The sequence below is a fragment of the Phocoena phocoena genome, chromosome 17 (genome assembly GCF_963924675.1).
Source record: "Phocoena phocoena chromosome 17, mPhoPho1.1, whole genome shotgun sequence".
NCBI classification, from domain to species: domain Eukaryota; kingdom Metazoa; phylum Chordata; class Mammalia; order Artiodactyla; family Phocoenidae; genus Phocoena; species Phocoena phocoena.
In genome coordinates, this window is record NC_089235.1 from 13,723,861 (window position 1) to 13,746,833 (window position 22,973).

The window sequence follows — 22,973 nt, forward strand, 5'->3', positions numbered from 1 at the left end:
CATAATTTCTATTCATAATTTTCTTCATAAAAATTATATTAACAATCTGCAAGAAAGCAAATATCTGAAAGCATTTACTTATACATTCAAGAAGTAGGAGAAAAATAAACTCGACTGTGAAAATCTGGGGTAACATTATTATCAGTAATCCCATTATATTTCAAAAACCAAGAAGAAAATGAAATAGGAATATCATAATTACTTCTACATACTTCATAAGGCAAATAAGAGCCACCAAACTGTTATTAATGAGTTCATTTCCATGGTTATTGGCTTGCAGTGCTGTCAACAGTTGAATATTCATGAGGCAAGTTGGGTGCAAGTAAAGAAGAAAACATTCCTTCCAGGAAAAAGAAAAAAGTTATGATAACTAAAAAATATTTTATGCATCTTGTTCTGACCTGGGATATGTAAACTAACAAAGAAAAAGCTAATGTCTATTTGAACTTTATCTATGAGTTTTGTTACATATCCACCAAGATGCAGAAAATTTTCTCAACTACTGCAAAACGACAAATATCCCCTAATATCAGTAGTTTCTTTTCTTAAAAAACATCTTTATTGGAGTATAATTGCTTTACAATGGTGTGTTACTTTTTGCTGTATAACAGTGAATCAGCTATACGTATACATATATCCCCATATCCCCTCCCTCTTGCGTCTCCTTCCCACCCTCCCTATCCCACCCCTCTAGGTGGTCACAAAACACTGAGGTGATCTCCCTGTGCTATGCGGCTGCTTCCCACTAGCTATCTATTTTACATTTGGTAGTGTATATATGTCAGTGCCACTCTCTCACTTCTTCCCAGCTTACCTTTTCCCCTCCCCGTGTCCTCAGGTCCATTCTCTATATCTGCATCTTTATTCCTGTCCTGCCCCTAGGTTGTTCAGAACCTTTTTTTTTTTTTTTTTTAGATTCCATAAATATGTGTTGCCATGTGGTATTTTTCTGTTTTTGACTTACTTCACTCTGTATGACAGGCTCTAGGTCTATCCACCTCACTACAAATAACACAGTTTCGTTTCTTTTTATGGCTGAGTAATATTCCATTGTGTATATGTGCTACATCTTCTTTATCCATTCATCTGTTGATGGACACTTAAGTTGCTTCCATGTCCTGGCTATTGTAAATAGTGCTGCAATGAACATTGTGGTACATGACTCTTTTTGAATTATGGTTTTCTCAGGGTATATGCCAAGTACTGGGATTGCTAGGTCGTATGGTAGTTCTATTTTTAGTTTTTTAAGGAACCTTCCTACTGTTCTCCATAGTGGCTGCATCAATTTACATTCCCACCAACAGTGCAAGAGAGTTCCCTTTTCTCCACACCCTCTCCAGTATTTATTGTTTGTACAGTTTTTGATGACCCTGACCAGTGTGTGAGGTGATACCTCATTGTAGTTTTGATTTGCATTTCTCTAATGATTAGTGATGTTGAGTATCCTTTCGTGTGTTTGTTGGCAATCTGTATATCTTTAGAGAAATGTCTATTTAGATCTTCTGCCCGTTTTTGGATTGGGTTGTTTGTTTTTTTGACCTTGAGCTGCATGAGCTGCTTGTATATTTTGGAGATTAATCCTTTATCAGTTGCTTCATTTGCAAATATTTTCTCCCATTCTGAGAGTTATCTTTTTGTCTTTTTTGTTGTTTCCTTTGCTATGCAAAAGCTTTTAAGCTTCATTAGGTCCCATTTGTTTATTTTTATTTCCATTTCTCTAGGAAATGGGTCAAAAAGGATCTTGCTGCGATTTATGTCAAACAGTCTTCTTCCGATATTTTCCTCTAACAGTTTTATAGTGTCTGTTCTTACATTTAGGTCTTCAATCCATTTTGAGTTTATTTTTTTGTATGGTGTTAGGGAGTGATCTAATTTCATTCTTTTTTTTTTTTTTTTTTTTTTTTTGTGGTACACGGGCCTTTCACTGCTGTGGCCTCTTCCAGACGTGCAGGCTCAGCGGCCATGGCCCACGGGCCCAGCCGCTCCGCAGCATGCGGGATCCTCCCGGACCAGGGCACGAACCTGCATCCCCTGCATCGGCAGGCAGACTCTCAACCACTGCGCCAACCAGGGAAGCCGTAATTTCATTCTTTTACATGTAGCTGTCCAGTTTTCCCAGCACCAGTTGTTGAAGAGGCTGTCTTTTCTCCATTTTACATTCTTGCCTCCTTTATCAAAGATAAGGTGACCATATGTGCATGGGTTTATCTCTCGGCTTTATATGCTGTTCCACTGATCCACTGGTACTGTTTTTGTGCCAGTTCCATACTGTCTTGATTACTGTAGCTTTGTAGTATAGTCTGAAGTCAGGGAGCGTGATCCCTCCAGCTCCATTTTTCTTTCTCAAGATTGCTTTGGCTATTCAGGGTCTTTTGTGCTTCCATGCAAATTGTGAAATTTTTTGTTCTAGTTCTGTGAAAAATGCCATTGGTAGTTTGATAGCGATCGCACTGAATCTGTAGATTGCTTTGAGTAGTACAGTCTTTTTCACAGTGTTGATTCCTCCAACCCCAAAACATGGTATATCTCTCCATCTGTTTGTATCATCTTTAATTTCTTTCATCATTGTCTTATAGTTTTCTACATACAGGTCGTTTGTTTCCTTAGGTAGGTTTATTCCTAGGTATTTTATTCTTTTGGTTGCAGCAGTAAATGAGAGTGTTTCCTTAATTTCTCTTTCAGGTTTTTCATCATTAGTGTATAGGAATGCAAGAGATTTCTGTGCATTAATTTTGTATCCTGCTACTTTACCAAATTCATTGATTAGCTCTAGTAGTTTTCTGGTAGCATCTTTAGGATTCTCTATGTATAGTATCATGTCATCCGCAAACAGTGACAGTTTTACTTCTTCTTTTCCAATTTGGATTCCTTTTATTTCTTTTGCTTCTCTGATTGCTGTGGCTAAAACTTCCAAAATTATGTTGCATAATAGTGGCGAGAGTGGGCAACCTTGTCTTGTTCCTGATCTTAGTGGAAATGGTTTCCGTTTTTCACCATTGAGAACGATGTTGGCTCTGGGTTTGTCATATATGGCCTTTATTATGTTGAGGTAAGTTCCCTCTATGCCTACTTTCTGGAGCGTTTTTATCATAAATGGGTGTTGAATTTTGTTGAAAGCTTTCTTGGCATCTATTGAGATGATCGTATGGTTTTTATTCTTCAATTTGTTAATATGGTGTATCACATTGATTGATTTGCATATATTGAAGAATCCTTACTTTCCTGGGATAAACGGCGCTTGATCATGGTGTATGATCCTTTTAATGTGCTGTTGGATTCTGTTTGCTAATATTTTGTTGAGGATTTTTGTATCTATGTTCATCAGTGGTGTTGGCTGGCTAACATTTATTTGGTCCTAATTAGACACTAGCATTGTACAAGTGCCGACAAAAATGACCTGTGCAAAAGTTCTTCATCTGTCCCAAAGATAGATATTATTAGTATTAACCTGATTTACTGAGTGAGGAAACTGAAGCTTAGAGCCTTTTCCTTCATAGATGCTAACCATAGGGCTGAACTCCACATCTAGGAGGCATCCTGTGTCTGTTTAGGTTTGTGGGTAGCTGTTTGCAGGTGGGTTAGGGGGGAACATGGAGGGTTAATTTTGAGGGGTTTCAAAACAGCTGACTGTAGTCATTGGGTGTTTCTCAATCTTATTTACTTTATTTAGTTGATTTCTCCCTAAAGTTTGGTGTATCCCTGACTATTCTGGAGAGATCCATCACCCAAAACAATATAAAGAACAGAAGATCATTAGAAATCAAATGATACTTATTAGAATGTCTAAGCCAAGAAGAGTTTATTGCCCAAAAAGTCACTTTATTTTAAAAAATTAATAGTTTAAAATAAAGGACTTAGAGTTTTTTCATTCTTTGAGAAAACTAGCTGTAGACATGGTTTGCAGAGTTGTCTGTAGAAAATATCACTTCTAAGAATTAGCATCTAACTTGATTGCGAATTCTTTGAAAAACTAGGTGTTAAGTAACTAGGTGTTAAGTTTTCTTAGTTTTTCTATTTAAGGTTTTTATGTCTCTCTTATCTTGGGAGTACTTTTTCACTCAAATACTTCAAGATCAAATGCTATTTTAAAACTTAGAACTCTGGAATGATCAGTATTAAAAATTTATCAGAGCCAAAAGGGCCATTGCAAAACCTCAAGACTATGGGCTGAAAACTGAAATGGCTGTGGAAATTTCTAAGTCACAAACATGAGTAAAATGGATTTTTGTGTAAGAATGATAACAACATTAGTGTAAAAATAAATAACAGGTAACGTTTCACTTTGGTGTAGGGATAATAAGGAATAGTGGTGACTGAAGCAAATGAAAACTTGTGGCTGCCTTTGCTCTAGCCCATTGTAACCATTCAGGAATGTGAGACCTGTGTTGATTTTTCCCTAGTGGTTGAAGAGAGACTATAGTTACTTTTATGTGAATGCTGTTATTTCTTTAAACGTTAGCAATTGAATCAATGTTTTAACCACTCTGTGCTATGTTTAAAAATACCTCTACTAAAAAAAAATACCACTACTGTTCTCGATCTCTGCTTTAGACTAACTCATTGTCTTAGGTCAATGGAAGTTAAATATCCAAGAAAGACAGCTCCAATATACCTATTTTTACAGGCGGAACTGTGAGATGAGATGTGGGAATCAAAATCACAAAAAACATAAGCAAAAATTTTAAAAAACTTAACGAAAACTTAGCAAAACTTTAAAAATTAACAAGCGCCACACTTCAGAAATGTTTGCATTTATTGTAGTTTTTATTGTAACCATCTCAATAAATTTCCTAAATTTTCACTTTTACTTTTAATAATTTTACACATGACTATAATTGCATTGAGAATGATTCTGATTTCTCTTTCATCTTCTGTCCATTTGACTTTCCAGCCACCTAACTATTAAACACCTCTAAAATTGTGTGTCTTGTGTGTAGTTAGTGCACTAATTAGCTGCTGACAAAGATGAATTCTTTCCCTGAAAACTCCTGAAGATCACGGTTCATCATGCTGCGTTTGGCGTGCTGAAGACAAACAGAAGACACTAAATAATGTTTTAATTATCCTCAAATCCTGGGAGAAGTTTCGGCCAAAGGAGTTTAAAAAATCTGGATGGTATGATGAAAAATTATCTTTACCTAGGCTCTCAGATGGTGATGATGTTCACTTTGAATTAATAGTTGCTCTGAAAGAGAGTAAAACATCTTTTGATGCGAAATTGAGCAGGTATTAAACAGTCCTCAACAATTATGACACAACAAATCCTTTTGGGTCTGAATCATAAGAAAACAACATTCAAAGGGCTTTCACTGGGGACTTCCCTGGTGGTCCAGTGAGTAAGACTCTGTGCTCCCAATGCAGGGGGCCAGGGTTCGATCCCTGGTTGGGGAACTAGATCCCGCACGCCTGCCGCAACTGAGTCCACATGCCGCAACTAAGAACTGCAGCTAAAGATCCCACGTGCCACAACTAAGAAGATCCCATGTGCCGCAACTAAGACCCAATGCAGCCAAAATAAATAACTAATAAATATATATATATTTTAAAAAGGGCTTTCACTGGATTTTGTGATATGCTATTTAGGTATCATTGTGATCTCTTTAGGCACCTGAATAATCCAGATGTGGCGTATATATATATATATATATATATATATATATATATATATATATATGTTTTTTTTTTTTGATGGTTTGTAGAGCGATGGATGCCCATGCGTGGCTGTACCATTTTGCATTCCCACTAGCAGTGAGTGAGAATTCCTGATTGCTCCACGTTCTCACCAGCCTTTGGTATTGTCCTTTCTTTGGATTTTGTCCTTTCTAGTAAGTGTGTAGTGGTATCTCATTGTTGTTGTTTTAATTTTCAATTGCCTAAAACATAAGATTTGAGCATCTTTTTATATGCTTATTTGTCACCTACATATCTTTGGTGAGGTATCTGTTCAATTCTTTTGCCCATTTTAAGCATCTGGTTGTTCATTTTCTTTTTGTCGAGTTTTAAGAGTTCTTTGTATATTTTGGGTAACAGTCTTTCATCATATGTATCTTTGGCATATATTTTCTCCCTGCTTGTGGCTAGTCTTCTCATTATCTTACCATTCACAGAGCAGAAATTTTAATTTTAATGAAGTCCAATTTATCAGTTATTTCTTACATAGATCATGCCTTTGTTGTTGTATCTAAAAAAGTCATCACCCTACCCAAGGTCAACTATATTTTCTCTTATGTTATCTTCTAGCTTTGCATTTTGCATTTAGGTCTATGATTTATTTTGAGTCAACTTTTCTGAAAGATGTAAGGTCCATGTCTAGCTGCTGCTGCTTCTTTTTAATTTGCATGTGGATATACAGTTGTTCCAGCGCCGTTTGTTGAATGGATTGTTCTTTCTCCATTTTTTGCCTTTGCACCTTTGTCAAAGATCAGTTGACTGTATTTGTGTGAGTCTATTTCTGGGGCCTCTGTTGGGTTCCATTGATCTGTTTGTCTATTCTTTTGCCAATACAACACTCTTTTGATTACTGTAGCTTTATAGTGAGCCTTGAAGTCAAGTAACGTCAGTTCTCTGATTTTATTCTTCTTCAGTATTGTCTATTCTGTGTCTTTTATCTCTCCAGATAAACTTAGAATCATTGAGATTCACAAAATAACTTGCTGGAATTTATTTGGAATTGTGTCAAATCTACAGGTCAAGTTGAAAGAACTAACATCTTGACATTCTTGACTCCTCCTATCCATGAATGTGGAATATTTAATTCTTCTTTGATATTTTTTATTCAGAGTTCTGTAGCTTTCCTCATATAGATGTTGTATACATTTTGTTAGATTTGTTCCTAAGTATTTAATTTTGGAGGTGCTAATGTACAAGTATTGGGTTTTCAATTTCAAATTCCACTTGTTCATTGTTGGTACATAGAAAAGTGATTGACTTTTGTATATTAACCTTGTATCCTACAACCTTGCTATAATTGCTTATTTGCTGTGGCAGTTTTTTTGTTAATTCTTTTGGATTTTCTACATAGACAATTATACATTTGCAAACAAAGGCAAATTCATTTTTTCTTTCCAATCTATATGCCTTTCATTTCCTTTTTTTGGTCTTGCATTAGCTAGGAATTCCACACAGTGCTGAACAGGAGTGGTAAGAGGAGACATCCTTGTGTTGTTCCTGATGTTAGTGGGAATGCTTCTTGTTTCTTCTTTTTAAAACTTATTTTAATTTTTTAGTTATTGTGGTATAGTTGACTTACAATATTATATTAGTTTCAGGTGTACACCATAGTGATTCAATATTTTTATATATTACACACCATACAAAGTTATTATAAAATATTGACTATATCCTGTGTGCTGTACATTACATCCCTGTGACTTATTTATTTAGTACCTCTTAATTCCCTTAACCTGTTTTGCCCTTTCCCCACCCCGCTCCCCTCTGGTAACCACTAGTTTGTTCTCTGTATCTGTAAGTCTTTTTCTGTTTTGTTATATTTGTTTGTTTGTTTTGTTTTTTAGTGAAAGCTTCTAGTTTCTCACCATTATGTATAATGCTAGCTGTAGGGTTTTAAAAGACTTTCTGTAATGTCGAGGATTTTCTCCTCTGTTCTTAGTTTGCTGAGAGCATTTTTTGTGAATGGCTGTTAGATTTTGTTAGATGCATCTTATGCATTTATTGTTATGACCATATGGTTTTTCTTTTTTTTATTATTATTTTATTTTTGAGGTACGCGGACCTCTCACTGTTGTGGCCTCTCCCGTTGTGGAGCATAGGCTCCAGACACGCAGGCTCAGCGCCCATGGCTCACAGGCTCAGCCGCTCCACGGCATGTGGGATCTTCCCAGACCAGGGCATGAACCCATGTCCCCTGCATCGGCAGGCGGACTCTCAACCACTGTGCCACCAGGGAAGCCCTGGTTTTTATTTTTATACTGTTGATGTGATGGATTACATTAGTTGATTTTCAAATGTTGAACCAGCTTTGCATATCTGGGATTATCCCACTTGCCTGTGGTGTACAATTCTTTTCATACATTTTTGGGTTTTATTTGTTAATATTTTGTTTAGGATTTTGGAATCTAGTTTGTGAGTGATATGGGTCTGTAGTTTTCCTGTGAAATCTTTGTCTGATTTTGGTATTAGGGATGCTGGCCTCACAGAACAAGTTAGGAAGTATTTCTTCTACTTTAGTCTTCTGAAAGACACTCTAGAGAATTGATATAATTTCTCCCTTAAATGTTTCATAGAATTCACAAGTGGACTCGTTTGGTCTGGTGCTTTCTATTTTGGAAGGTTATTAAATATTGATTCAGTTCCTTTAAATAGATATAGTCCTATTTAAATTGTATTTCTTTTTGTGTGAATTTTGGCAGATCATGTCTGTCAAGGAATTGATCCATTTCACCTAAGTTATCATTTGTGGTCATAATGTTTTTCATAATATTCCATTATTATCCTTTTTATGTCCATGGGATCTGTGATAATGTTGTATTTTTCATTTGTGATACTAGTAATTTACATCTCTCTCTCTCTCATTAATCTGGCTAGAGGCTTATCAATATTATTGATCTTTGCAAAGAACCAGCTTTTGGTTTTGTTGAGTTTTGCTGTTGATTTGTGTTTTAAGTTTTCCTGATTTCTCCTCTAATTTTTATTATTTTTTCCTTTTGCTGACTTTGGATTTGGTTTGCTCTTCTTTCCTAAGCAAAAGCTTAGATGATTGATTTAATTCTTTCTTCTTTTCTTTTCTTTCTTTCTTTTTTTCCTTTTTGGCTGCATCGCATGGCATGTGGAATTTCCTTGGCCAGGGATTGAACCCATGCTCCCTGCAGTGGAAGCACGGAGTCTTAATCACTGGACCACCAGAGAAGTCCAAATCTTTCTTCTTTTCTAATGTATGCACTCAATGCTATAAATGTCCCTCTAAGCACTTCTTTTGCTGCATCCCACAAATTTTGGTGAGCTGTATTTTCATTTTTTTTTAGAATGTTTTCATATTTCTCTTGAGACTTCTTATTTGACCTATGTGTTATTAAGAAGTGTATTGTTTAATATCCATGCATTTGGGGGTCTTCTATCTATTATTGATTTCTAGTTTAATTAGTTCCATTGTGGTCTGAGCAGATATTTTATGATATCTAGTCTTTTAGATTTGTTAGGATGTGTTTTATCCCCCAGAATATGCTCTGTTTTGGTCAATATTCCATGTGAGCTTGAGAAGAATGTATTTTCTGCGTAGTTGGATATAGTTAATTGATGTCCATTATATCCAGCTAATTGATAATGTTGAGTTTAGCTATGTCTTACTGATTTTCTGCCTGCTGGATATTTTCACTTCTGATAAAAAATTAAGTCCCCAACAATGTTAGTGGACTCATCTATTTCTCCTTGCAGTTCTATCAGTTTTTGCCTCATGTATTTTGATGCTCTTGTTAGACACATACATGTTAAGGGTTGTTATGTGTTCTTGGAGAATTGACATCTTTTTAATTATCTCTGAGAACTCGTCTTGCTCTTGACATCTCTGTCAGAAATTAATATAGCTTCTTCTGCTTTGTTTTGATTAATGTTAGCATAGTATATCTTTTACCATCCCTTTTCTCAATCTATATGTGTTTTTATATTTACAGTCGGTTTCTTTTAGACAATGTAGAGTTGGGAATTGTTTTTTGATCCACTCTGACAACTCTTTTAATTGGTGTATCTAGACTCTTGACAATTCAGTGTGATTCTTGATATAGTTGGATTAATATCTCCCATATTTTTTACTGTTTTCTATTTATTGCCCTTTATTTCTGTTTTTGTCTTCCATTCTTTCTGTGGGTTTAATTGAGCATCTTATTGATTCCATTTTCTCTCTTTTCTTAGTATATCAATTATACTTCTTTTTAAACTTTTTTTTTAGTGGTTGCCTTAGAGTTTGCAATATGCTTTTACAAGTGATTCAAGTACACCTTCAAATAACACTATAACTCTTCATGGGTAGTGCAAGTACCTTATAATAACAAAATATTCCTAATACCTCCTTCTTCTTCCTTGTATCATTGCTGTCATTCATGTCACTTGTACATAAGAATACATAAGCATGTGTATGTATACACATACATATACATACATAATTGAATACATTGTTGCTGTTATTCTTTTCAACAAACTTTTCTCTTTTAGATCAATTTAGAATAGGGAAGAAAAATAAAAGTTTCTATTTTCCCTTCATTTATTGCTTCTCTCTGATTTTTTTTTTCTCTTTTTATGTACATCTAAATTTTTGACCCATATCATTTGCCTTCTGTTTTAATAACATTTACTCTTTCTTGCAAGACAGGTCTACCACTCCATTTTTGTTTGTCTGAGAGTTTTTATTTCCCCTTCACTTTTGAAGTATAGTTTCACAGGGTACAGAATTCTAGGTTGGTGATTTTTTTTCTCCCAACACTTTAAATGTTTCACTTAATTCTCTTCTTGCTGGCATGGTTTCTGAGGAAAAGTCAAATGTAATTCTTGTCTTTGTTCCTCTGTAAGTAAGGTGTTTTTTTCCTCTGGCTCTTTCAAGATTTTCTTTTAATCTTTGATTTTTTTCAGTTTGAATATATGTCTAATTGTGGGGTTTTGGGGGCATTTATCTTGTTTGGTATTCTGACCTTCCTGAATCTGTGGTTTGGTATCTGACATGAATTTGGGGAAATTCTTGGTCATTATTGTTTGAATATTTCTTCTGTTCTCTTATCTCTCTTTTCCTTCTGTTATTCCCATTATGTATATATTATACCATATGTCATTGTGGAGAACTGTGGAGTTTTTGGATATTCTATCTCATTTCTTTCAGTCTTTTTTTTTTTTTTTTTCCTTTGCTTTTCAGTTTTGGAAGTTTCTATTGCCATATCCTCAAAGTCAGTGATTCTTTACTCGAGTCTCTAATGAGCCCATCAAAGGCATTCTTCATTTATGTTACAGTTTGAAAAAAATCTCTAGGATTTCTTTTTGATCTTTTCTTAGAATTTCCATCTCTCTGCTTTCATTGTCCATCTGTTCTTGCATGTTGTCTACTTTTTTCAGCAGAACCCTTAGCATATTACTCCTAGTTGTTTGAAATTCCTGGTCTGATAATTCCAACATCTCTGCCATATCTGAGTCTGGTTCTGACGCTTGCTCTGTCTCTTCTATCTGCTTTTTTTGTCTTTTAGTATGCCTTGTAATTTTTGGTTGAAAGCCAGACATGATGTACTATGTGAAAGGAACTCTGGTAAATAGGCCTTTAGTGTGTGGTAAGGAAGATGTGGGGGGATGGGCAGTGTTCTGTAGTCTTATGATTAAGTCTTTTGGTGAGCCTGTGTCCCTGAGCTGTGACCTTCACCATTTTTTCTCAGTAGTCCCCCCTCCTTATATGGAAAAAGTTGGCAAGTGTAAGTGAGGGTTGAGTATTTTTCTTTTCCCATCTGGAAGACTAGAGCAGGCAGGAGTCACCATTTCTCTTCCCACAGTTCAATTAGGCTCTGCTATAACCCCAATAGTGTAGACTCCCGTAAAATAGTTTCTTCTTAAGCAGGCCTCATTAAGAAGAACAGAATGCTCTGATGTATTTCAAAATGGTTACTTTTCCCCTCCCTCTATGGGCACAGGAGAAGATTTCACTCTGATATTCACTGTGAGAAACTGGTAAAGCTCCTGGAGGTAAAACTCACAAAAGTGTGAGCCCTCCCCTCCCTCCTTTGACTGTGTCCCCCTGGAGTTTTAATCCTCAGACTTGTCCATACTGAGCCTTCAGTAATTTGTCAGTTACAGTTCAGGATCTCCTAACCTGTACTGCTTCTGGCAAGCATTTCAGCTCAGGCGTTTGTGATCTGGTAAATTGTAATTCTGTTTTCACCTGTTTGTGTGTTGATGTTTGCACTAATGGTGCAAAGCAATGATGTGTAAAGCTGCCAGTGCTTTAACGTGAGTCAACGCAGTGGCACCAAACTGTACTAGTTGTCACTGTATACTTCATTGTCGCCCACTCGCGTGGGTGGTTGGGAATGCCGGTTGCATTGAAGAATGTTCTGGATAAAGCTGTAAAAATTATTAATTTTATTAAATCTTGGCTCTTAAGCACATCTGTTTAATATTCTGTGAGATGAGATGGGAGATACAGCTAGGTACTTTTCTGCATATGCAAGTGTTATGGTTGTCTCCAGGGAAAGACTGGGTGTGATTGTTTGAGTTGCTGTGGAACATCATATTTACTTGAAACAGCAGCTGTGGGATGAACTGTGGTTTCAGATTTGGGGTATTTGGGTATTTGGAAGATATTTTCTCAAAAAAGAATGAAGTGAGCCTGTCATTGCAAGAAGAAAAGCTGGTAGTATTTGCTTATGGTGATAAATTCAAGTGAATTTAGAGTTTGGAATATTTATGTCTATCACTGTGAGCTTGGCAGCTTCCTTATACTTAAAGACTTTTCTAATGAGTTGGATATACTGAGATTAACTAATGTGATGTGTTTTTTAAATATTGAATAATGAAATGTGTTAATATTTGGAAGATATGCATAACTCTCAGTGAATTACTATTAAAAAATGTACAACATTGAGCTTCTCTGGTGGCTCAGCGGTTGAGTCCACCTGCCGATGCAGGGGACACGGGTTCGTGCCCTGGTCCGGGAAGATCCCACATGCCGCGGAGGGGCTGGGCCCGTGAGCCACGGCTGCTGAGCCTGCGCGTCTGGAGCCTGTGCTCCGCAATGGGAGAGGCCACAACAGTGAGAGGCCCGCTTACCGCAAAAAAAAAAAAAAAATGTACAACATCAAACATGGTTAAAAGGTCTCTTCAAATTCCAAGATAGGTCAATGGGTTTTAAGGTAACAGAGTATGAAAGGTTCACTGATACGGTTTCGGATTCCACATCATGACTGCCTTTAAGAAACTACCACTTATTGAATTTTGTTGTTGTATTAAAGAAGAATATTCACAACTCACTGAAAATGTTATAGCAATGAACATATTTTTCCCTTTTCCAACTATCATTGAAAATACATTTCCAAACAATATATCACAGTGCATTGAAGCATTTGAGAATTCAGCTATTTTCTATTAAGCCAGACGTTAAAGAAATTTGCATTCTTATGAGATAGTATCATACTTCGTACTACAATTTTTTAGGAAAAGATAGCTGTTTTTCATAAAAGTATGTTATATATGTTAACATGTAATGGGTTTATAATTGTTAATTTTAAATAAATTTGTAAACAAATGAATTTCTTGGATAGCAAATATTAAAATTTTCCTATTTTAGTTGCTAACATATTAAATATTGTTAGATAATAATACACATAAATAGAAGCTCTTTGTGGTTCTCCGTAATTTTTAAGAGTGTAAAGGAGTCCTGAGATTAAAATGTTTAAGAACCACTGCCACGAACAATGCCTATCATTGAATTTTGTTTAGTGGTTAATAGTTAATATGTATTTAAATTTACAGACCTTAACACCACAATATGCATGTCTTTTACTTTTTTTCATGTTAAATAAAGGAGTCCTACTCAAAAAATTGGGACTCAATGGGTGTTCAGGAAAAAGTGAGATCCAGTGGACTGGAGAATTTATGAAAGATTTGCCAAAAGTATAATAAGGGAACATAAAATGTAACTCGAACAATGAATTGAGCTAGTATTTTCTAGCTTAAAAAATAAACTGTTCCTTGTTCTAAATTCACCTACATATCTCTGCTCCCTCTCTCAGCAAAACTCTAAAAACTTTTAAACGTTTTCTGTGGTTATAGACTCCATCTTTCTATTTTCCATTTCTCCTTCTATCCATTCATTTGGGAGTGCCATGGTCAAGATCACCAGTGACCGACCTTGTGTTGTCAAGTCATATATCTGTTTGTACCTTACCTGAATTCTCAGCACTGTTAAAGCGATTGACCGCTCCTTCTTTCTTGAAGCCCTCTTTCTGTTGGCTTTTGTGACACTATACTCCTGGTTTTGCTCCTTCCTACCTTACTGGCTTCTTTAGTTTCTCTTCTTCTGCTTGACCTCTAAATGTTGGAGTGCCCCCAAGGTTATGTCCTGGGGCTTTTTTTTCTTCTCTATCTATATACTTTCTCCAATGAACTGGGGCCAGCTGTCTCTTCTCTCTTTCCTGAGTTATGAACACTTGCCCTGAGTTATGTCTTTGTGCCAGGGACATTCAACTCTTTAACTTCAGCCTCGAACTCCCCTCAGAAACCAGGATCAGTACAGCTACCTCCCTACTTGAGATCTCTACATTGGTGTCCAGTAGGCATCTCAAATTCAACATGGCCAGGACAAGCTGACCCTCCCACTCCAACAATTACTGCTCATTTCGACTTCTCCATTCCAATAAAATGGCACCACGATCAACCAGGTATTCAAGGCAAACTCAAATGACAAGCTTTTTTCACTTAATAGGACTTTGTTTTTTTCTCGGGAAGACAAAACAAAACACTGTCTTCCAAAGAATTTTGATGTCATAATATTGTTTTAAGTTCAAGAGGTAAAAGGAAAATATTTACTCTTATTTTTTCCACGTATTTTCATGAAATGAGTACACTTTTTCCTGCAATAGGGCGGCTCCTCTTAAATCCTTCATATGTAAAATTTATCCATCTCTATTGATATTAAATAGCCACAGTTTCAAGGTGACAGTTGCTGCTAAAATCATTCTGAATGTAGAATATTTATAGGAGTAATAAGGTTTAATCCCTGTATGATATGAAATTCAGATTGGCATCAGGTATCTAGAATTAAAAGTGCGAACTGTTAAAATCTGTGCGATATTTGAGAGTGATCTGTGCGTGCCTGACTGATGAAAAGAGTGGGAAGGACAAAAATGAGTTGAGAAAGATTATCATTTAGTACACTGAAATTATAAGATAAGCAAATGCATTCTGAGAATAAAACTCACCATGGACTTGACTTTTGAGCTGGTAGTGGCCCAGATGGACAGACAAGGCCAAAGGGGATTGCTGTCATCTCCCTATTACATCTGAAAGAGTTTTCTTCCTTCTTTTGATTTCTTGGTAGCAAACTTGTGACATTTTTAGCTTTCTCAAACTTTAATGTATCACATTTAATACATTTTATCAAACTCTTGCTGAGAGGAAAACAACGTGGACCAAATTGAAGAGAAGGTGAGGTGAGCTCTCTGAAAGGGAAGAAAGCAGCCCACGACTAGAGTGATATCTGGGAATACACCGTGCAGCATCACCGTCAGGGGAGCGCTGGTTTGCTGAGTGTGTGCTGTGCTAATTACACACCTGCAAGCTGGAGGTCCCTTCCTCCAAAGGTGACCTAGGCTGTCTTACCTGGCTCACCTGTCTCTGCATCTCACGAGCCTTCAGAGATTATTATCACCTGTTTACACAGCCCAGCTTGTGATTTTCATTGTTGGGAGGAGGGTCCTCTGGTGAGGTATCAGGAACTCCAAGTGGCTGAGCGAGAGGGTACTATACATAGAGGGAGTATGACCTGGAGTTGAAAGTCAGGGTGAAATAAGTGAACCCGTTTTTCCCATTGAGTCTTACTTATTTGTTTCCCGGTCTGTTTCTTTAGTCTTTGGAAGAATAAACATAAAGATCATCAGACTGTGGTCTCTGGACCAAGTGTATTAGGGAACTTGTTCAAAATGCAGATTTCTGGGTCCTAAACCAATCTGCTGAATCAGGCCTTCTGGGGACAGGGCTGGAGAATCTGCATTTGGAAGAAACTCTCCAAGTCTCATACACAGTGAAAAGTTTGAGAACCACTGGCATTAAAAGCCATTTTCTGGAACTTATTTTCCATATATTTGTATCAGAATGAAGATGATATAATTCTGATGAAATTCTGAACCAGGGAGAATGAATGAGTACAGAGATAAAACAACATATTAAATCTCATGTGTTTTTGTGACTAGGGTATTAATGCTTCCTTGATTGATAGGAGAAAGATTAAATGCCCCAGTTACCAAAGTCTGAAAGGACTCTGTAGATTCTGGTTGTTAAAGGATGATTCTGAGAACACGTTGTTTATCTTCAGAGAGGAAGACTTACACATTTTGTAAAAAATGTCAAACAGTTTCATGATTTTGCCCTCTGGGCAAACTGTCTTAAATCTGCCTTCACTGTTGTATAAAATGAGACTCTTGGGAAAAATAAATGCTTGGTTAGAAATGCTAAGAAGTTCCAGGTTTTCTTTCATATGCAGTTAAACAAAAAGTTCCCTATTGTCACGGAGGATTGAAGATAAAAAGTCAGATAAAGATAGAGTTTACTTTATTAGCTTGTATGTTTCCTTCTACCTCCTAGTTTGATTCATTTTCACTACCTCCTGTCTTTAATTTGTTGGTTTCAGAATGTGACTGAGTTCAGTTTATGAAGATAAGGTTTATGCAAGTAGAAGTGAAGTTTAAGTTTTGCTTGCATGAGAGGTTATGTTTCCTATGTGGTTAATACGAAATGTAAACTGGGCAACCAAAGCAACCGTGCTGTTTTAAGACTAAACAGAAGGAGCTAAGGAGCATTTTTAGTATAGGTATGTGGAAAACTATTCAAGAAAAACAAAACTAAAATTAAAAATTAGACTAACACTAATTAAAATGGGCACTTAAAGTCAGAAAATTCGAAAATCTCTCTCCATTGCAAATTATACCTAACTGTAGATAATATTTCAAAAGATTGTATCACGTTTCCAATAAAAAAGTTAAGGTGACATCCAGTACTTTCACATTCATTTTATTTAATTCAGCTGAATTCTTTCATTCATTTGAGGCTGTCAGTACTGATGTGGCTTTGTAGTTATGGAATCTGAAACGTGAACCCATTGAATCAGGAATCAAGATGGTGCTGAAGCTAAAGCCAGGAGTGGGATCTGTGGCCGATTTGTTTTGTTTCCTTTAAATAATATTATTTTTCTTTACAAAAGTTACAACATGCACACAGCCAGATATTCTGACAATAAGAAAGTATACAAAGGTCATCTTCCTATCACCTGGAGGTAATCACTGTTTGCATTTTGGTATATGCTACATATTTTTTCTTAGTATGAACGCACACTGACATTACCCATGTGTATATATGTATATATTATATACATGTGTAATATTCGTATATACGTATATGTACACCCATATACAGTTGTGTGTGTGTGTATATATATATATGTATGTATATATACACGAAAGTGTGTATGTATAGGTATGCACACATCCAGTATGCTGTTTAGTAATTTTTTTTGCCAAACAGTATAGACATCTGTTGTATACACACACACATGTATATATAATTTTCATCCCATTCCATTTATGAATATACTTTTGCACAGTATTCTGTAGTTTGCATGTACCATAATATATTAAATGATCCCATTAATTATGGGCATTTAGGTGGTTTCCACTGTTGTAATCAATACACTGAAACCCCTTGTCTGAATATTTTCTTAGGATAAATTCCCAGAAGTAGAATGACTGGGTTAAAGGGAATGCCCACTTAAAAATTTGAGATATATTGTAAGTTGTCCTCAAAAGTGTTGTGCCATTTTATACTGTTATTAGCAATGTCTTGAGGGTGATAATTTTGGAATATTATGCATAATCCTGGGTTTTGTTAATCTTTTAAATCTTTGTAAATATAGCATGTCAAAAATGAACTTTTTTTTTTTTTAAATGAAATTCTTACATTAATTTTCATTTATTTGATGCAGTATCTTGAGATTCCTTCAAGCTTCTATGTGTCCTGACTTGGCAGGTAGTGGCTGGAGTTCTTAAGACAGACAAGGGAAGGGTTGATCTCACGTGGTCACTAGGTAGTTAGTGGACGTTGTCTTGAGGACAACGTCTTGTATTTGCCGGATAGAAAGTCTCGTCTTTTTTTCCTTCTAAACTTTCTCTTTTAAGGCTCAGTATAAATAACTCTTTTAATCCTTTTTTTCTTTGCTAAATTAATAGCTTATTTAGTCATGGGCTTAATGGCCATCAGGAAGAGTCCAGATCTTTGAAATACAAATGAACTCATTTGCCTACCATAGGGCTGTGGAGAGCTCAGACCTGTTCCCAGAAATACAAATTCTGGCTTCCTAAAACTTGAATGGGGCAAGAGGGGATGGGAAATTCTTCCATTCCTTCTTGAAGGTCCCTTTCTTTCTCCCTTCCTCCCTCACTTCCTCAATTTCTCTCACTTCTAAAGGGCTCCCTTTAGAATTTCTGGCCCTTTTGTTTGTATTAGAAATCCCATTTTTGGCTAGATTTTGGTCTTTTGTGCTTCACAAGACTTAGAAGTTTAGGAAACATTTGACTCTGTGTGTTTTACCGCAGAACTTTGAGATCTTGGTGGATACGTTTAATTCATATCTACGTGATCACTTTTGGTCCTGCCCCCAAACTATAAAGGAAATATAATTCCCAGGTAGGAGAAGCAACACACAAGATTTCTGCCTTATACAACAAAACTGTTATGCTCGACAGTTATTGGATTTTTAAACTTCGGTTTCTTATAAAAAACAATTAATTCAGATCAACGCTCATTTGATTTAGTCCAGTGTTGCCTTCATAGTATCTTTTCCTGCTTTCTGCAGGCATTCTTACACCGGATGAACCAGTGCGCTGCGTCGAAACTTGACAAAAATGTAACAGAAGAAACGGTGAAGGTGAGGAGGTGCCCTCGACACCAGCACAAGGTCCCCTCAGATGAAATGTTACCTGTGGGATGTTGCCTCAGGGCTCGTCAACTTGTCTCCACTTCCGGGATAAGTTCTGTACCAGTCACCAGTCATTGTGTGGCCAGCAATGAGAAAAAGGGAAACTAGGGTTTGGGAAAAGAAACGGGGGTTATGAGGATGGTGTAGAAGACAGAGAGGAATTTTTGCCAAGACCTTGGAAACGTTTGAAAGGAGGAAAAAGATAACCCCGAGTCCAAGAACCTTCATGTCTCTCGAGGGGAAAGGAGCTGAACCATGTGTGAGGGAATTGCTAGAGGGCCTGGGCGGCAGGATGTGGGCACATGCGGCTTCTAGTCTCTGACCCCTGGAGAGCAAACGATTTGAAGGGTCCACTGGGGCAGAAAACGTCCACACAGTATCTTCAGCTCACAAAGGTATAAGCATTTCCTTTTAAACCGTAGGGAAGGAAAATTGTGAAGAGTTTGGGGGAAAAAAGGGGGGGATGGTAAATGAAAATTAATTGTGCTCTAGTCATTATTCATTGAAACTGTATAAATCATCATTGATATTTATTTTGGATGCCAACTTGCTGTTTTATTTTACGGAAAATAATTCCCAAGGATTTTATAGACACATCTGTTTCCCATTAAATTCAATAGTAATGTTTACATTCTCCTTACCATGGAGTGTGTTTTAGTTTGGGTGCTTTTGGTTGCAAGCAAAAGACACCTGTTACTCAAAGGGACATGAAGGTACTTTGATTCCCATAGCAGGGACTTCTATGGGCAAAGAAGCCCTTCCCCCAGAGCCTGCCAGCCATTCTGCCCGCACTGTTTTACCTGCAGCCCGCTGTCCTTAGTGGGGTGGGACAATGACCATGCTTGGGTTCAGTTACTCAGGATTGTCCTGAGAGCCGGAACTAGGTTCCCGGTTCCCAGAATTGTGTGGGAGGGTAGAGGATGTCCAGACAGAATGGGTGCTCTGCCAGCCGGGGGTGGGGGGGTGGGAAGGACAACTCTCCACCGACATTTTCAACTTGAAAATACTCCACTCCCATAGAATTTTTTAAAAGCTTGCCTCACTATTGCACTTACACATTTATTTACAGATGCTGTTCTCAAACATTGAAGATATCCTTGCAGTACATAAAGAATTCTTAAAAGTCGTGGAGGAATGTTTACATCCAGAACCTAATGCTCAGCAAGAAGTGGGAACCTGCTTTCTTCACTTTGTAGGATCAATTTCTGTTTATTTTAAAAGCTTTTCCCCCTAAAATTTCAAGTTTCACTTCTGGAACAGTAGTATGTGGGAATTCAGCATTAGAAGTAAAATCTGACACCAAAAGTTTGGGGTCTTTTAAGGCCAATGAAATCTTCCACTTAGAGCCAGAAAAGGGGAGAGGGCCTCACATCATCCATTTTATTCAGCGAAGAATAAACAGGCTTTTCTTTTTCCCAACGAGTTAGTTTTTTGCATCCTCTGTAGCTTTGAATTCTAATGAATATTCAGGCTGTTTCATAATGAATGGATTTTTATGTTTCCCTCAAACATAGAGCATTTCTCTTTTGAGGCAGAAAATCCTTACTTTTACAATGATGCGATGAGCCTTTTATTAGTCAAAACGTTCCCTTGTTAATCGACTTGTGACTAACCTGGAGGTGAACAGACCTGGTCCCTCTAGGTACACATATGCCTGCATCTGAATTTTTCTCAGAGGCTTGTACTGAACAGTGCCGAAGAAGAACAAGCCAGTAGTTGGTTATTTCAAATTATATGTCATGCTTGTATGATCATTTTCATCCCTTTGCACATGCTAGCTGAAATTATTTATGCAATCGATTTGCAAGGTACAAAGCCACCGGTAACGGTGAAAATCGTTTTCAGAACGAAAGGGCATTCATACTGACAAAAGAAAAATAATGCTGCTATTTCTACCACTCTGCTGATGCTAATTTTCAGAATACCAATTTGAATCCATTTACTTATCAAAATGCTATGCAATTAGTGTTTTATTTAAAAATGTATAGGAGTATTTTGTCATAGAAATCAATTTTCATTTATTTTTGATTTCCAGTCTTTTATAAAGTAATGATATGGAGTTCCTAGATCTATATTTCTGTATGTGGTGAGCAGACTCTGTAAATGTTATTTTTAGAATCAGAAAATATTCCATAAAAATAATTATATTAAAGGGAGAGACTCCTTGGGTATAGGAAGATCAAGGTTTCGTTGGGCAAAACTATAAACCACGTGTGTTGTATCCACTTAATCCAGACTGTTCCCTTTCATGAAAGAATGCACATCTCCTGCCAGCTGGAGTAGTTGCTATCTCAGTGCCGGGCTGTACATGGGAATCTTGCACCCTGACATCCATTTCCTCAGTAACACACTATGAATCTGTCAGCCATGAATTTAGTTAAACTGTTTCTGAAGTTTGTTTTCTTCTGGTTTATCCCATCTCTTGAAATAAGTAATTCAATACATTTTCTCCTGGCTGTATGAAATAGCACTCTGTGTTTCTAAATACACGTCTTTGAAATTTTAGAGGACACACTTCTGTTCCACTGTTCAGTCACTACATTTTCTGTGTCTGCCTCTTTTACTGGGATATATTTACTGGGATATTTGATAGATATTGATCATAGATACTTGGAGAAAATCTTACAGTTGGAAGGGAGCTTTAGAGATCAAGATGGTGTGAAATTTCTCCTTTTATGAAAGAATCCCTTCTATAGGATCTGTGAAGGTTGTTGATCTTGTTTTTACTTGATCACTTTTAGTTACAGCTCTAATTGTTAGAAAATCTCTATATTAATCCTGAATCTGCCTATCACTGCCCATCATGACCCTTGAAATTTCCACCCAGTGGTCCTAGTATTGTGTTTTGGAGCGACAAAGAGTTGTAAATCCTTTACAATAAATAGGACAGCTATTTGAAGTAGCTACCATTCCTTACTTTTATGTACTAACAAATCTCTCTCTCTGAGATGACCTCTCAGATGTAACATCTTCAGGGTCTGTCATTATCTCAGTCGCTTGTTGCTGACTCTTCTCCACTTTGTCAGTGTCCTTCTTAAACACAACTGTCCAGATTGGTGCATATGGCCTGCAGGGTACTATGTCCTGTTGCTCTATGGTCTGGTACATGCTTTTCCCTCCACCAAAAATACTTTCTTCCCTCTCCCTGCTAGGGAATCATGGATTTATGTCTCTGTATCTTGCCCACATATGACATCTTTTTTAAAGCTGTGTCTGAATCCTCCCAGCAAAGCTAAGTACTCTCTTCTCTGTAATCTGCTACCACGTCGTTCATTTAATTTTTATTGCATACGTCATATTGGATTGTAATTAATATAAGTCTGTCTCCTTTCCTAGACCGTTCTTCGTGGATCAGGGAAAATAAATGAAACGTACTTATGTATACACATAGTATAGCTCTTGAAACATAGTAAACTTTTAATAAAGTTTGTTCATAAACTCACACTTAAAATTTCAAAATGGCTAATAAAATGACTAACTTATTCTTACTTGAATTCACAGAAAGACAAGTTTCGTATCTACGACGAATATTGTAGTAATCACGAGAAGGCACAGAAATTGCTTTTTGAACTTAACAAAATAAGAACAATCCGGACATTTCTTTTGGTAAGTATATATTTACGTATCACTGTATACTATTATTTGTTGATAGCCCCACTGAGAGCCGAGGAATAGCATCCGTGTGGTGTAAAAAGTGCTTGTACGACATCTGTTTTTAACATATCCCTGCTAGGAAGCTAGAGAGTCATTTGAGAAAAGTAAGAAGTGAGACTGTAAATCAACTATATTTCTCTCTATATATGCTCTTAAAATCACACACACACACACACACACACACACACACACACACACAAATGAAATGAACGAAATTAAAAGAAGTGAGAGTTGGGAGAAGCTTGTTTATGGGGAAACACTGTCATGCCCTCTCCTGGTTGATTATGAGTTGTGAAACCGCAGGTTCTTAGTGAGCGAAGACATTTATGCCAGAGTTCACAGTTGCTTTTATATCCCTCAGCTCCCTAGAGCTTCATTTACTTCTGCTGAGAGAGCTCTAAGTAGGGCAGTGACAGGAAGGAAATGCATCATGGGGATGGTAGAAAAGAATTTTCAAGATTGACTTTTCTCCTACATACGTTCCATATTCAGTGTTCATAAAAAGCGCAAGAATCTGTATTTAATTTCTTCAGGATCGTACAAATAAATGCATAGTTTGACAGTTTCTTGGACATTGTAATTGCCAGTGAGAACCACACTGTAAATAGAATTCAGTGATATTTAACGAATTGTGGAGTGGAACAGACATCTC

At 36.7% G+C, this 22,973-nt stretch overlaps 1 protein-coding gene across 1 annotated transcript in view; it reads left to right on the forward strand.

Moving 5' to 3' along the window:
* Positions 1-22,973, forward strand: part of PREX2 (phosphatidylinositol-3,4,5-trisphosphate dependent Rac exchange factor 2) — a 284,172-nt gene that overhangs the window by 60,284 nt on the left and 200,915 nt on the right. The window contains exons 2-4 of the mRNA XM_065895649.1: positions 18,545-18,616; positions 19,737-19,859; positions 22,169-22,273. Coding sequence (XP_065751721.1) covers positions 18,545-18,616; positions 19,737-19,859; positions 22,169-22,273 — 300 coding nt within the window. The remainder of the gene's footprint in view (positions 1-18,544; positions 18,617-19,736; positions 19,860-22,168; positions 22,274-22,973) is intronic.